Below are 14,274 nucleotides of genomic sequence, written 5' to 3'. Positions count from 1 at the left end.
CACACAGACACACAGGCACAGACACAGACACAGGCACAGACACACACACACACACAAACACACACACACACACACACACACACACACACACACACACACACACACACACACCCGCACGCAAGCACGCACACACACACACACACACGTACACACACACATACTGTACACACACACACATTGTAGTGATGTCGTGACAGAGCGTTGTCATTTTTATTCATCATCATAGCAATATCTCCATGGCTCCCTCCTCCTGCAGCGAAGTCATGCTGCAGGTATAGAAATGTACCAATCAGAGGCCAGATAAGCCCCAAATGCCCCTCCTTTCCCCTTTTCTCTTGCCTCTTATTGGTCATTTGAGCTGCCACACAAAGAATTGATTGGGATTCTTTGGTAAGTGCAGGATGCATGCTCACATACTACAGATGTTTCACCATGCTTGGTCTTCATATCAGCATGATGGCAAACAGCATAAGCTTTTCACAGTCCATAGCGTCCCATACCGTAGGCATTTTAAAGTTCCCCAGACTGATTGATAAAATACACACTACAATATCATATTTACTTTTGGTCAGGAAATGTGTGAGTTGAACCACGAAGCTAGGTCTTAATTTCTTAGACTTTAGGTAGTTCATTGGAATGACCATTAGATTTAGATTTTATGTGTGTGATCTTCAATGTTAAATTCAGCAGTAATGAAAAATTAAATATTCCATCAAAGAGATCTGTGCTATGTTTGAGGTGATCATTACTGTATGTGGTTCTTATTCAAACAAAGATTTGAATAAATAAATATATTCGCTCTTAAAGAGTATACTGTTATTGCAGCTTGTACAATGCCTTGTTGCCATACATGCAAACTGCATTTTATGTTTATACATAAAAAGAACTACAAAAGATTGCCAGCTACCATCTGCATTTGACACATTTGACAGCACATCAATATACCATCTAGAACATAGAGAATTTGAAAAGAAAGCAAGGCCTACATTACTGCACCTGCTCACATGAAATGTCTGTGCTCTTGCACTGTGTCCATCACATATGGCTGTGTGGTGTGGTCGTTGTCCCCATCACTGCCCTTTAAGCACATTGTTCCATTGTTTTTGTCACTTGCATGACTTTCCTGTTGTCCCATGTTCGTTGTTTTTCTGATCACTGTTGGAAGTATCCGCCACCTGGATGTGTTGCTATTTGTGTGTGACCTCCCCCACCCCCCCACCCCCCCCCCCACAGTGTTAATGTTTTTGTTACGTAAAAATGTAAGTCACGTGAAAACTTGTGCTACATGAGCTACAATGTAAGCATTTCTGACAGAGAATCAACTTTTACTTTCTTCTCCTCCTTTTCTCTCTGCTCATTCACTCTCTCGCCCTTCTGCATTCCTCTTCTTCCTTGTTCCTTTTCGCCTCTCTCTTTTTTCTTGTCTGTGTTTGGGGCTGCAGGTCGCTCCCCGCCAGGCTTGGCCAAGACGCCTCTGTCGGCCCTGGGGCTGAAGGCGCAGAGCCCCAACGATGTGCACATGCAGCAGAGCAGCTCCGGTGAGTCACACACACACACGCACACGCACACACACACACTCTCTCACACATAGACTCTCTCTCACACACACACCCACACACACACACACACACACACACACACACACAGAGACACACACACAGACACACACACACACACACACACACAGACTCTCTCTCATACACACACAGACATACACACACAAACACAGTTACTAACACACACACACACACACACACACACACACACACACACACACAGTTACAGACCAAAAGGAACAGTTTGGCTGGAGACCTGCATGTTGATATGGCAGCTTTAGTCCCCATTGACTGTGTCTTACATACAGTCCATCAGAAGGGCATACACGGTTTGGTAAAGGAACACTGTCTCCTCCATTATGCTTCCATGCTGCTTTTGGCTCTTATTCAACCCATCCTGATCCTGTGTAACTTTGAATCTTTGACTGGCTTCATACTCAATCTCTCTACTCTTTTCTTCTTCTCTCTCTCTCTCTCTCTCTCTCTCTCTCTCTCTCTCTCTCTCTCTCTCTTCTCCCCCTTTCTCACCAACAACCTCTGTCTCATTCCTCTCTCTTTTTTTCCCTTTCTATTTTCTTGGTCTTTTCCTGCCGTCAGATTCTGACTCTAGTGATGAAATGGAAGGTAAGGGTCTGTCTCAGATAACCCCTGGCACTCTAAAGATCATCCCGGCCACCCAACCCAACTCACGCGTGTCGTCTTGCCCTACTCCATTTGACCCTGTGCTGTGCTGTGCTCATCCCCTACCCGTTCTTGGCACTCATCTTACCCCCTTGAAATCGTTATGTTTACCCCTTGTTTTGGTATAATCTGTTTTTACTATATTATGCCAATGAGATTCCATGATGCCATGAGGTATTACTGTTATCATGGAACCAAAAAAGTGTAGGCCTGATATGTTTTGACATACTGTAGATTACTGTAAGATTATTTTTATTTATTTCCCCTGTCCTATGTATGAATTGAAGCCTTGTGTGTTGTACTTATTTAGTTTCCAGTTTCTAGTTTTATAAATACTAGCAAAAACACTAAAAAGTATAAGTATGTAATGTCAGTGTTCCAATATGACTTGTAATGTTAATTTACAACTGTATTATGCAAAATAGTTAGTTGTATCTGTTTTTTTAAGAAGTGTAGTCCTCTTTGTCACTAATATCCTCACATGACTGACTTGTTTCCACCTCTGCTATAAGTTTCTAAAAGTAGCTAACTTTTACACATTTTTATTTCGAAGGAGTGTTTACCCCATACCACTTTCAGGTTATCAAAGAAACTCATTTTTCTGTGATTGCGTAATCATTTATTCACCGTTGATTTACTTTTCAGATATTTACATGTACTCTCTTTGTTGTCCTCCATCTCGACCTCAAGGTTGTCGTGTTTGTTACAGTATTGTTTGTTTGTTTTTCACCTGCATTCACACGTTTGGTTCGTTTTTCTGCAGAGCCGCGAGGCTACATTGGGCCCGTGGCACACGTTGGAGGGAGGGGTCTCGCCATGTCCCCTAGCCACCAGCATCCCCTGTACCCGTCTGAAGCTATGGAGAGGGCAGCGCCCCCTGCCCACGGCATCAACCCCCCGCTCTCACCCCTTGGCACCAGCCACCACCCTGAGGGGTGAGTATTTGAGGGTCTGTATGTGTGTGCGTGCGCGTGTATGTGTGTGTGTGTGTGTGTGCGTGTGTGTGTGTGTGTGTGTGTGTGTGTGTGTGTGTGTGCGTGTGTGCGTGCATGTACTGTATGTGTGTGTGCGTGATTTATGTCCAAAGATGACTGACATCATCATTATGTTACAGTAATACACATGCAGGTTTGGACTGACCATTTTATAACATCATCCTTTACCCATTAAAAGCAGTGTTTTTCCCACGATTTTAAGGCCTTTCATCAACTTTCTGTACTTGTTCTCTCTCCTGCCCAGACACTTCTCACATCCTGACGGCTCCATGCGAGTGGCCAGTCCCCCTGTCCCTGTGTCCAACGTGGGCTACCCGCCCAACACCACCGAGCTCACGCACCCCCACTTTTACCCCGACCCGCTGGGCTACCTGGATCCTGAAACGGCCACGGTCAACATCATGGGCGTCCATCGTGTGCCGGGCAGCCCCAACACGCTCCACCGCACCGTTGCCACCAACACCGCCCCCAGCCCCGTCCTCCAGCGCCGGCTAGCCAATCAGAGCCCAGTCACCGGGCACCGGGTCCCCCCAGCCAATGGCGGCGACCCCAACAGCCCTGTGCCCGCGCGCCACATGGGTGCCACCAAAGCGGTGCCCCAGAGCCCCACGATGGGCCGCCACGCTCAGAGCCCGGGCAGCGCCGGAAGCCTGAGTCCGGAGAGGAGGCCCAGCAGGCAGGCCAGCCCCGACGAGAGGCCCGGCGGGCGCCAGTCCGGCGCCTCTGGAGGTCACCTGTATGGCGCGGAGCCAGGCTCCCAGCCCCTGCTGCCCGATAAGAGGCCCAGTGCCACCCCCACTGAGGGCTCCATGAACAGGAAGATGTCCTCGCCAGGGCCCAGCGGTGCCAGCACGCCCGTCATGCCCCCGCACGCAACGTCTGAACCTGCCATCGTCTCCATCTATGGTGAGGGAGCGATAATGATGCGATTGTGATGTATGAGTGTGAAAATGGTATAGTGGATGTTGGACAATTCATTTATCATTTTATAACATTTAATGTATTTCTGAAATATAAAAAAATAAAAAAACTTCTCTATTCTCCAATTTTACCATATATACCATACTGGCAAAATGTAAAAAATATATATTGTGGTGATTGTAGTTTCATTTTATCTTTGAAAAGAGATATGCTGGACTGAATCATGAAGTACTGTTGTACTTGTTTCTTCCAGCTGATGGACCACCAGACATCAAGCTCAACGTAAAGTTTGTGCAGGACACATCCAAGTTCTGGTACAAGCCAGAGATCTCCCGGGAGCAAGGTAAGAGCTTGCCTAACATGGGTATCCTAGAGACCATGTCTCCTTACAGTAATGATGCTCAGCAGCACTAATGTTTTGACTTCATGTACATGCGCTGTGCCTCCTCTAGTGATAACTCTAAATAGACGTAATATTTCATAAGGACAAAATATATCATAGCACACAGCATTAGCATAGAGTAGGGGGAAATAGATAGATAGATAGATAGATAGATAGATAGATAGATAGACAGATAGACAGATAGATAGATAGATAGATAGATAGATAGATAGATAGATAGATAGATAGATAGACAGATAGATACAGCACTAATCAATAGAAAGATACTTTGTTAAAAATTGCAAACACCTTTAATGGCCTGGTCTAACACGATACTATCCTCCAGCTATCTGCGTGCTGAAGGACAGAGAACCTGGGGCGTTTGTTATCCGAGACAGCCACTCCTTCAAGGGGGCCTACGGCCTGGCCATGAAGGTGGCCTCACCTCCACCCACTGTGCAACAGAACAAGAAAGGTAACATTTGCATTTAGCAGGTGCTTTTATCCAAAGCGTCTTGTATCAATTATATTACAAGGGCTATTTTCCCCAGAGCAAGTCGGGTTAAGTGCACAACTTTTCAGGCTACTGCATGCTAGCCCAGCTCCTTAGCCACTACGCTACCACCACCCCATAACATGAAACTAAAGGCATGGGCCAGTCTGTGGATTATCATGGAAAGAAGACTTATCTTGATAAGATAAACCTGAAAACAAAAATGGCATTGAATTGAACTAACACATGTATTGAAATGAAAAGAAAAAGACCTGAAAAACTGATTAAATGGAATACAATTATATCAGCTCATTTTGGAGCATAGTAATGTTAAATTATTTGCCTTAATTTTGTTCTTATTTATCAGTGGGTGACATCACTAATGAGCTGGTTCGTCACTTCCTGATTGAGACCAGTGCTAAGGGCGTGAGGCTGAAGGGCTGTCCCAACGAGCCCTACTTTGGTGAGCTCCTGATCCTCATTAACGCACACATTCATTACTCTATATTCTCCAGCAGTGTGTGGTGGTCCTCCTTCATCTTACTGTTCTTCGTGTGTGTGTGTGTGTGTGTGTGTGTGTGTGTGTGTGTGTGTGTGTGTGTGTGTGTGTGTGTGTGTTTCTAATTGACAGGCTGTCTCTCTGCATTGGTGTACCAGCACTCCATGACACCCCTGGCTCTACCATGCAAGCTAATGATCCCAACCCGAGGTAAGACATCTTCACTGGCTACCGCTCTCTCCATGGTCCTTTCACAGTCCAGTCATCATGAACATGAGTACTAATGCAGTTTAAATCAAATTAAATACTGATCCATTTATTTTATTCTGTCAACTTCAAATTTGAAAACAGATTAAAAAATGTTAACAACTGTACTTCTTTCTGTTTTTGAGTGTGAGCACAGATGCGAGGTTATTTGTCTTTTATCTGGTTATTATTTTTTAATAAATCTAATTGTATTGGATATTGTATCTTCAGTCCTAGAATGTGTATGACTATTGACCACCTGATATGTATGTTTTACAATGTACTGTACTGTACTTGTCATTGTCTTGTTGCTGTCCTGTTGCTGTATGTTTACCTGGGGCGGTTTTCCCAAAACCATAGTTGCTAACCTGTTAGCAACTTAGTTGGTTATCAATGGGAAATTGCAATGCAACCAACAAAGTTGCTAACGCTATAACGTACAGTATCTATCTATCTATCTATCTAACGCGCCCCAGGGTAGCAAACTAGTTTCCCCTCTGGGGATCAGTAAAGTTAATCAATCAATCAATCGATCAATTAATGTGATTCCTTCGTCAGACCCGAATGAGGAAGCCATTGAGTTAGCCACCCCAACAAGCTCCACCATTGACCTACTGAAGCAGGGTGCAGGTAAGCCGGAACCTTCCGGTTATAGCTCCCCCTCTCCATATCAGTTGCCGCCTTAGCTTCACAAAATAATAACAGGAAAAGGGTGGTTACATAAATGGTGTCTTGTTTAAGAAAGGAGAGGTGATTGAAAGAGATGGAAGGTATTTTTTTTCTTTTTCTGTCAACCAATTTGACTGCAGATGATTTTGTTCTCTCGCGTGATCTATTCCCTCCTGTGACTTCTTCTCCCCCACATGTGCACCTTGCCTAGCCCCTGTCGGTCCCCTGACAGTTTGTCCCTCTTATGTCACCGTAGGGCCGAAGGTTCCTGATGAGTCACAGGGTAACTACAGTGCTACAATGTTTGCCAGGCTTTTTGCTCTTCAGTTGGTCCTTCAGTTAGACCCACAAATGAAGCCTAACTCATGATGCAGTTGTGCATGATCCCTTTTGTGAACAGCTATTCACGGTCCAGCTCTTGCCCCACACCCTCAACTCACTGCATCAGTCGCATCACTGCATTTCAGAGTACTTACAAGAAACAAACTCCCCAACCCCTTCTGTTCTTGTTTTTGTTTTGTTTTTCTTGAGAGGTCCTCGATATGTGTTGTCATGGCATTGCATTGAAAGCATGCTAGCAATCAGTTTGCGTACACTCACAAGAGTGTGACTAATACTTTTGGCGCAGTGTGCAACAAGTTCAATTTTCAATAACAAATTTGAGGTTTCATCACCATGAATTAGCAACAGCCAAAACACTGGACTCTAAATAATCTCCTCTAACGCTGACCTTTTTACAGTGTGCTTTGTGCCTTTGGAATGAGTTTGTGATAAATGTATACGCTATGTGGCTAAATGTGCTCTAAGGCGGGGATCACATTAGCCAGTGGCAAGCGGCAGCGGCAAGCGTAACGCAACGCTCAGACCATAATAAGTTCTATCTCTTTTCTATGGTAACACAAACGGTTTGCCTTAACTGACAATTGAATACACTCGCGTTGTGCTTTGAAAGTTGAACGAAGTTCAATGCTCAGCTTGCTCAATGCTAGTGTTACGCCAGCTTTGCCACTGTTCCGCTGCCGAACCATAAAGAACAATAGGACACCTGCAGCTTGACGCTGGCTAATGTGATGCCCGCCTAACTGAACAGTTTCTGTGTAGTATTTGGGCTGTTTGTTTCATTCTGTTTTTCAAGATCTGTTTTTTTTCTTCTCTCTTTTTTCCCAGCATGCAATGTTCTGTATATTAACTCGGTGGAGATGGAGTCCCTGACAGGCCCCCAGGCCATTGCCAAAGCCATCAGCGAGACGCTGGCGGCCCAGCCACTGCCCAGTGCCACTGTCGTCCACTTCAAGGTGTCCACCCAGGGCATCACCCTCACCGACAATCAGAGGAAGTATGTCCCTGCATTTAGCAGAAGCTTTAATAACTAGTAATCTAAGGGGCATGATAGATACAGTATATAGATAGATAGATGGATAGATAGATAGATAGATAGATACACACACACACACACACACACACATACACACACACACACACACACACACACACATACAAACATACTTTATTGATCCCCAAGGGGAAATTCAAAGTCCCAGTAGCTTATGACACCACACACAACAATATAAATAGGATGATAAAAAAATAAATCCACATGACTAAAATGAACAGTAAAAGACACTAAAGATACTAAAACAAGGATCCACATGAATGTACTGTACTGTATAAGCATACATGATCCACATGAATGTAATGTCATGTATAAGCATGAGGTACTTGCAGTGACAGGGCAGGGACTGACAATATGCCGTGGTAAGGTGCTCAGTAAGGTGTGTGTCATGGTGGTAGTGCAAATAAGTCCAACAGTGCAACAGTGCAGGGTTAAAGTCTAGCGACCAGCAATAAATATGGACAATATAAGAGACCAGTATTAAATATGGACAATATAATAGAAAAATGTAAGCATAGTAATATAACAGTTATTAGTTAAGCATATTAGTTATCCACCTCTTTGTCTTATACACCATTAACAAGTATTAACAAGCTGCTTGTTAACACTTACAACTGTTAACAAATATGCTTGTAAGTAACTTAAAAGGCTGCTTATTAACACTTACAAGCTGCATGTTAACAGTTAGTTAATGTTATTAAACGATAACAACAGTTAACTAATTGTTAGTAATGAATTGTTAACTGCTTATTATGCACTGTTAATACCTAATAAGCACATGTTATTCTAAAGCGTTACCCAGTTATAGTATAATTGTATGGACAAGATGGAGAAAAATGTAAACATAGTAATATAAGAATTATAGCAGCAGTGCAAGGATAGCTTTGCAGTAATAGGGTATCAGCCATTGGTCAAGTATGATGTGATGTTAGAGCACAGTCCAGACTGGGAGATGGAGGGGATATGTACAGTAAGGGATAATGGACGACACGGTGGTCTGTTCACAGAAATTAATGCACGGTACCGGCACCCGCCACAATTTCGTGTAGGCAACTTTGACTAACTTTTGATGCGCTCACAGAATCCTGGCTCTGGGCCAAAATGCGAGGGGTGGGGCCTGACGTGAGCTGTTATTGGATCAGTCAAGTGTCAGTATGGAAATGTAACCAATGGGCCGCTGATTGTCCTTCCTTTGGGCCGATCGTTGGCCAAAATGATTAAATTATATATATGGCCTATTCTATCTGCCCAAAAGGTGCGTTGGCCCACCGGGAAAATGCCGGTATGCCAGATGGCCAGTCCGCCCATGGATGGTTGCTACGGCCAAAGGCCAGTCATTAGTTCTATCTCTCCTGTTGTCAAGAGGCCGTATCCCAAGATTCTGATGAACTTTAGCTTTGAAACATCGCTATTTACTTAGCCTGCTGTCATCCATCTAGCTAAAAGCCACCTCAGTCATATGCTACAATGTTACTATGTTCTGAACGTCTGCATTTTACAGCTCGGATCTAACGCGACGGTTCATTTAAACTTCACAACGAAAAAAGACAATAAAATAAACAATACACTACCTACAGCTCATAATGCAATTAGCAAGAATCTATTGACTCACAACCAGCAAACAGGCACTGGGGCAGTGTCTAACTGGCTGTTGATGGGAAAACTGCTCAGATTTGGGGCTTGCTCTCCCCCATAAGAAAATCGCTGATTATTACACTTTCTCTGTGGACACATCACCACAGGAGACAGCTGGCATAACATCAATGCTATGGGTTCAGATTCAAGGAAGTAACAGTAGAATATACAGTATGCCTTAGCTTTACTCTTAGTCCCTTCCAATAAAAGCATCTGCTAGAATGGTCAAATGTACTGTAGGCCTATTGAAACAATTTTGGGATTACATAAAAGATAAATAAATGCTGAGGTTGCTTTGACATCACTCATAAGGTCACTCTGGGTGGATTGAAATATCCCTCTGGCAATGATTTGAAAAGCTGGACTTTAGCTTGAAATTAGCTTGATAGCTTCTTGAAGAGGGTGCCAGCCTCATTAAAGAGTTTTAACATCCCCACCAAAAACTGCATTCTTCACTGTCAAATGTGTGCTTTTAAAGCATGCATTTGACCATGGAAAGAAGCAGCACCTCTGTTGATATTTAGTCTCTTATTATAGTATGTGTTCTCATACACAAGTCTGTCTTCCAGAATCTTCTTCCGGCGCCACTATCCCATCAACACCGTCACCTACTGTAACCTTGACCCGCAGGACAGAAAGTAAGTGCTAGCTGGCATATCATTAGGCATTTTTAGAAGTCTGGCTTTAAATTTGCATGCTTCTAAATGAAAGGTTATGTCTTTGCAGGTGGAACAAGACAGAGGGTGGAGCGGCTAAGTACGTGCATTACAAATTCTTGTAACATTTGCAACATTTTGACATTTATGCCTTTAGATGCCACAAAATGTATTGAATTTATTATGATTTAATACAAAACAGTAATAATCAATATCATTATCCTTTTTGTTATTTTTGTTATGGCATGTGTGATTGAGGTTGAGTTTTAAATAAGTTTTACCCGAAAGATAATCACCATTGTTATGACTGTCTTAATGTGTATTCAGGATGTTTGGATTTGTGGCCCGGAAACAAGGAAGCACAACAGACAACGTCAGTCACCTGTTTGCCGAATTGGAGCCAGACCAGCCGGCCAGTGCCATTGTCAGTTTTGTCTCCAAGGTCATGCTCGGCAACCCCAAACAGTGAAGACTGCCCTGGCAGACATTTCGTTTTTTTCTCTAAACTGCGTGTGTTCTTTTTTTTTCCTCCCACAAAGACACGTTTTTTCATGACCTTTTTTGTGTGGATATATTTTTTCATAAAGGTCTCCCCGCCCCCGTCCTTCTTTCGAAGAGATGGGAAGGAGGAGTTGAGTAAACTGTTGACTTTATTTTCTTTTTTTCTTTTCTTTAAGTTTTCAAGGTGTTGATTTTTCCTTCAGTGAAGTAGGAGAACATTCAAGATGGAGTCTATGCACGTGCAGGAGAGCTCAGAGGTTTTTCTGGAAGAGGAAGGGGAGAATACTTCTCCCAGTGGTTCATCCAGACTTGAAGAGAATTTAGGAATTAATGAGTTTTAAAAGAAAGACAAGTGAAGAAACAAAAAAGCAACAAAGAATCATTTTTCAGATAGAACAACCAAAGGTAGTGTTCAGAACAAGTATGCCATTATTGGACAATTTATTCCATTTTGTTTTGTAAAGGAATTTTACTTTTAACCAGACTGTCAAAAAAGTACAAAATCCCTCTGGACAAAAAAAAAAGATTTTTTGTCTGTCTCTGTGACTTCTTCTTTCAAAAAGAACATTGAAAAAAAAAGAAAAAGTATTCAGTGACGATATGCATGTTCGCTTGCAAATGGTCCTTAGCTGCTTCTCTAACCCTTCGTTGTTGGTCAAGACTGCTCTCTTTGTAGACACTGGTGGACTCGAGATTGTAGGATGCTACCAGGTCTACCGATCACAACACCTACACACACAGACACCAGTTCAGTTGACCAAACTGCATATCAGGAAAAAAATTGAAAAACACTGTGGTCCAACATCAGCAATAATGTCACCCAGGCCCCAGACTCAACTAGTCAAACTCAGAAAGAGGGGGAACTGTTGGGGTGGAGAGGATTGTGGATCGGCTGCTCTGGCCTGTAGATGCAAAATGTGTGTGACTGCACTGTATCAGGATGCAGGTGAGGATACAAGTCTCAGCTCATGCACAGAGCCTGTAAAGCAGGAGAGAGATGTTCTACAGGTCACCTCACACACACACAGACACACACACAGACACACACACACACACACACACACACACACACACACACACAATTACTGTACACACACAGAAATGTGCACATCTCCCTATAATGACCCACACTGGACACTGGAGGGGTGAACAATTCATCGCCTGGATGGACCAACAGCGATGCCCCCGCATGCCGTAGTGCAAAAGTAGCTCCTTTAACCTTTAACCTTTAACCTTTACCCTTAAACCCGACTCAATGAACTTTACCCCCCAGCCCCCCACTATCCTCTGAACGCAGATCACCCCTTTCCCCTGCTGTAGGAAAGAAACAAAAAAAGAAGAAAAATTGCTATGGCGACACTGATCGCTAGAGACTTCAACTGCATGTGATGCTACCTTCAGGTTTTTTCTTTTCTTTTCTTTTTTACTTCGAAAAAAGGGTCTTACATCTTGTTGAAGTTATCGCTATGCTCTGTCTTTATCTTTGTCACACACACACACACACACACACACACACACACACACACACACACACACACACTAACACACACACGCACATCATTTCCTCCCCCGAGTGGAGTTTTATTTCAGCCAAATACACATTAGGCAATGTCTACCTTTTCTTTCAAGAAAAAACAAAGTTGCTTTGTGTTCACACTGCCCATTACCACACTTCTTTTATTCACTGTGTGAGAGCGTGGCTTAAAAAAAGAAGACAACATAAAGAAAAAACAATACACAAAGCCCAATCTTCATAAGCTATTGAAAAAAGATAAACATGACTATAAATAATGATGACTACATATGTATTACTATAAAAAGGTGACTTTAATGAAAATATTTATTTTTGTTGCTCTCTTGCTTTTAGGTTATTCATGCAGTATATTGAAATGACAAGATATTGTATAGTCAACATTCAAAACATCTGAGACTACATGGGGGGGAAATTATTTTGATTAAGAGTTAAAAGTCATGAGTGAAAAAAGACATCTTGTGTGTCCAGCTGAGAGTCACTTTTTTTTTGCGTGTGGCCACTGCTCCATTTTGTCTCATGTTGAGGTGTGTGAGGGGAAGACATTCATGTATAAAAAAACACAATGTTTTTATTTTTGTTTTTATATGCATTTTTTTTTATTTGTAATCCTTCAGTTTGTGCAGTTGCAGGATGATAACGCTGTCTGTCAGTTGTGTGTGTGTGATGGAGATGGAACTAGAAGTCTGCCAGCTACAGACACTAATTTGCCCATCAAGAATGTCAAGAGGAAGGCACACAAATGTGTTTGCCAAAGAGGCAAACTCAGAAGATCCACAGCGTAGGCTACCCCATCTTTATAATTGTATAGCACTTACAGACTGCCAGAGCCACCCTAGTTAAGTTAAACCAGAATCTAAACATGTCCTCATGACTTTTCTAAGGACAAGCTACAACAGATGTCGGTGCAGTTCTTACATAGCTTCTGTTGTTGGGATTCAGTATTGGAAACGGTTGAATAATATCTCGTTATTATTAGGGGAAGAGCAGGTGTCATGGCTGCCAAGAACCTCTGTTGTAGATCATGCCGCTATTAAGCACCATACTCCATTCAAAACCACTATAGCTGTACACATATATGCAGTTTCTTCGCCTTTTTCATGTAACAAGACCTCAAAGCCAACACAAGATAACAAAAGATACTGACTGTCCTTTGTGTATTATGTATTTATTTCTGATTTTAAATTATGTTTTGTTTGTGTTTTTTTCACTCACCGGTTGGTCTTCCCCATAGTCAGGCCCAGTGCTTTGGTGTCATCAGTGTTACCCAGAATGTTCTAGACTCGCAGGCGACCCGGCGGACATTTTCCTTGGATGTTAGCCTGAAGTCAGTGAGTTGGCTTTGCGAAGATGAAGTCTGGGGTTTGAATGTGTGAATGTACTACTAAGGCTGTACAGAGCTTCTGTGGGATTTATGTGTTTTTATTTTATTTTATTTTATGTTTATTTGTGTTATAATGCCATGGCTTTGTTCCTGAGGAGAAAAAAAAACATTAAAGCAATACAAACCAGTTACATTAAAAATGGTGTTGTTTGTAAACTAAATCTCCACACACGCCCAGGTGACATGCTTCTGGAATTGTCTAAACATATTCATATGTTCATGAATTATTATTGGTATATGAAACTGGACCATGGTTTGCAAGGCTTGATCGCACAGAGAATCGTGCTAGGTTCTAGATGGGAGGAAGTGCTAATACAGAACTTTGAAAGGTTCTCTAAATTACTATACCTTCAGTCATGGGCAGTTGTGGCCTACTGGTTAGGGCTTCGGGCCTGTAACCGGAGGGTTGCCGGTTTGATCCCCGACCACTAGGAACGGCTGAAGTGCCCTTGAGCAAGGCACCTAACCCCTCACTGCTCCCTGAGCGCCGCTGTAGCAAGGCAGTTCACTGCTCTGGTTTAGTGTGTGCTTCACCTCACTGTGTGTTCACTAATTCACAGATGGGATAAATGCAGAGACCAATTTCCTTGTATACGCAAGTATAGGCCTACTTGGCCGAGAAACCTGATTTACTATTTAGCTACATTTCTTCAGTCATGAGGTTAATACACAAGGATAGGGTGTATAGCATACATGGGCAACATACGGCCCGCGGGCCACATCCGGCCCGTG

The 14,274-nt window shown here is 42.9% G+C and overlaps 1 protein-coding gene across 1 annotated transcript in view; it reads left to right on the top strand.

Annotated features, from left to right (window-relative positions):
• Positions 1 to 13,655, top strand: part of tns1a (tensin 1a) — a 62,530-nt gene extending 48,875 nt beyond the window's left edge. Inside the window, exons 18-29 of the mRNA XM_076303270.1 lie at positions 1,443 to 1,538; positions 3,001 to 3,172; positions 3,477 to 4,138; positions 4,407 to 4,496; positions 4,882 to 5,010; positions 5,396 to 5,491; positions 5,660 to 5,737; positions 6,332 to 6,403; positions 7,610 to 7,778; positions 10,040 to 10,108; positions 10,197 to 10,226; positions 10,454 to 13,655. Coding sequence (XP_076159385.1) covers positions 1,443 to 1,538; positions 3,001 to 3,172; positions 3,477 to 4,138; positions 4,407 to 4,496; positions 4,882 to 5,010; positions 5,396 to 5,491; positions 5,660 to 5,737; positions 6,332 to 6,403; positions 7,610 to 7,778; positions 10,040 to 10,108; positions 10,197 to 10,226; positions 10,454 to 10,595 — 1,805 coding nt within the window. The 3' untranslated portion in view covers positions 10,596 to 13,655. The remainder of the gene's footprint in view (positions 1 to 1,442; positions 1,539 to 3,000; positions 3,173 to 3,476; positions 4,139 to 4,406; positions 4,497 to 4,881; positions 5,011 to 5,395; positions 5,492 to 5,659; positions 5,738 to 6,331; positions 6,404 to 7,609; positions 7,779 to 10,039; positions 10,109 to 10,196; positions 10,227 to 10,453) is intronic.
• The last annotated feature ends 619 nt before the right edge of the window (positions 13,656 to 14,274 follow it).

Source organism: Alosa pseudoharengus, unplaced genomic scaffold, assembly GCF_046254945.1.
Source record: "Alosa pseudoharengus isolate Yale_2024_CS ecotype anadromous, Long Island Sound unplaced genomic scaffold, YU_APseudo_1.1 YU_APseudo_1.1_scf_24, whole genome shotgun sequence".
In the NCBI taxonomy this organism is placed as follows: domain Eukaryota; kingdom Metazoa; phylum Chordata; class Actinopteri; order Clupeiformes; family Clupeidae; genus Alosa; species Alosa pseudoharengus.
Note: the sequence above shows the minus strand (reverse complement) of the source record. Positions and strands in the feature narration are given on the sequence as shown.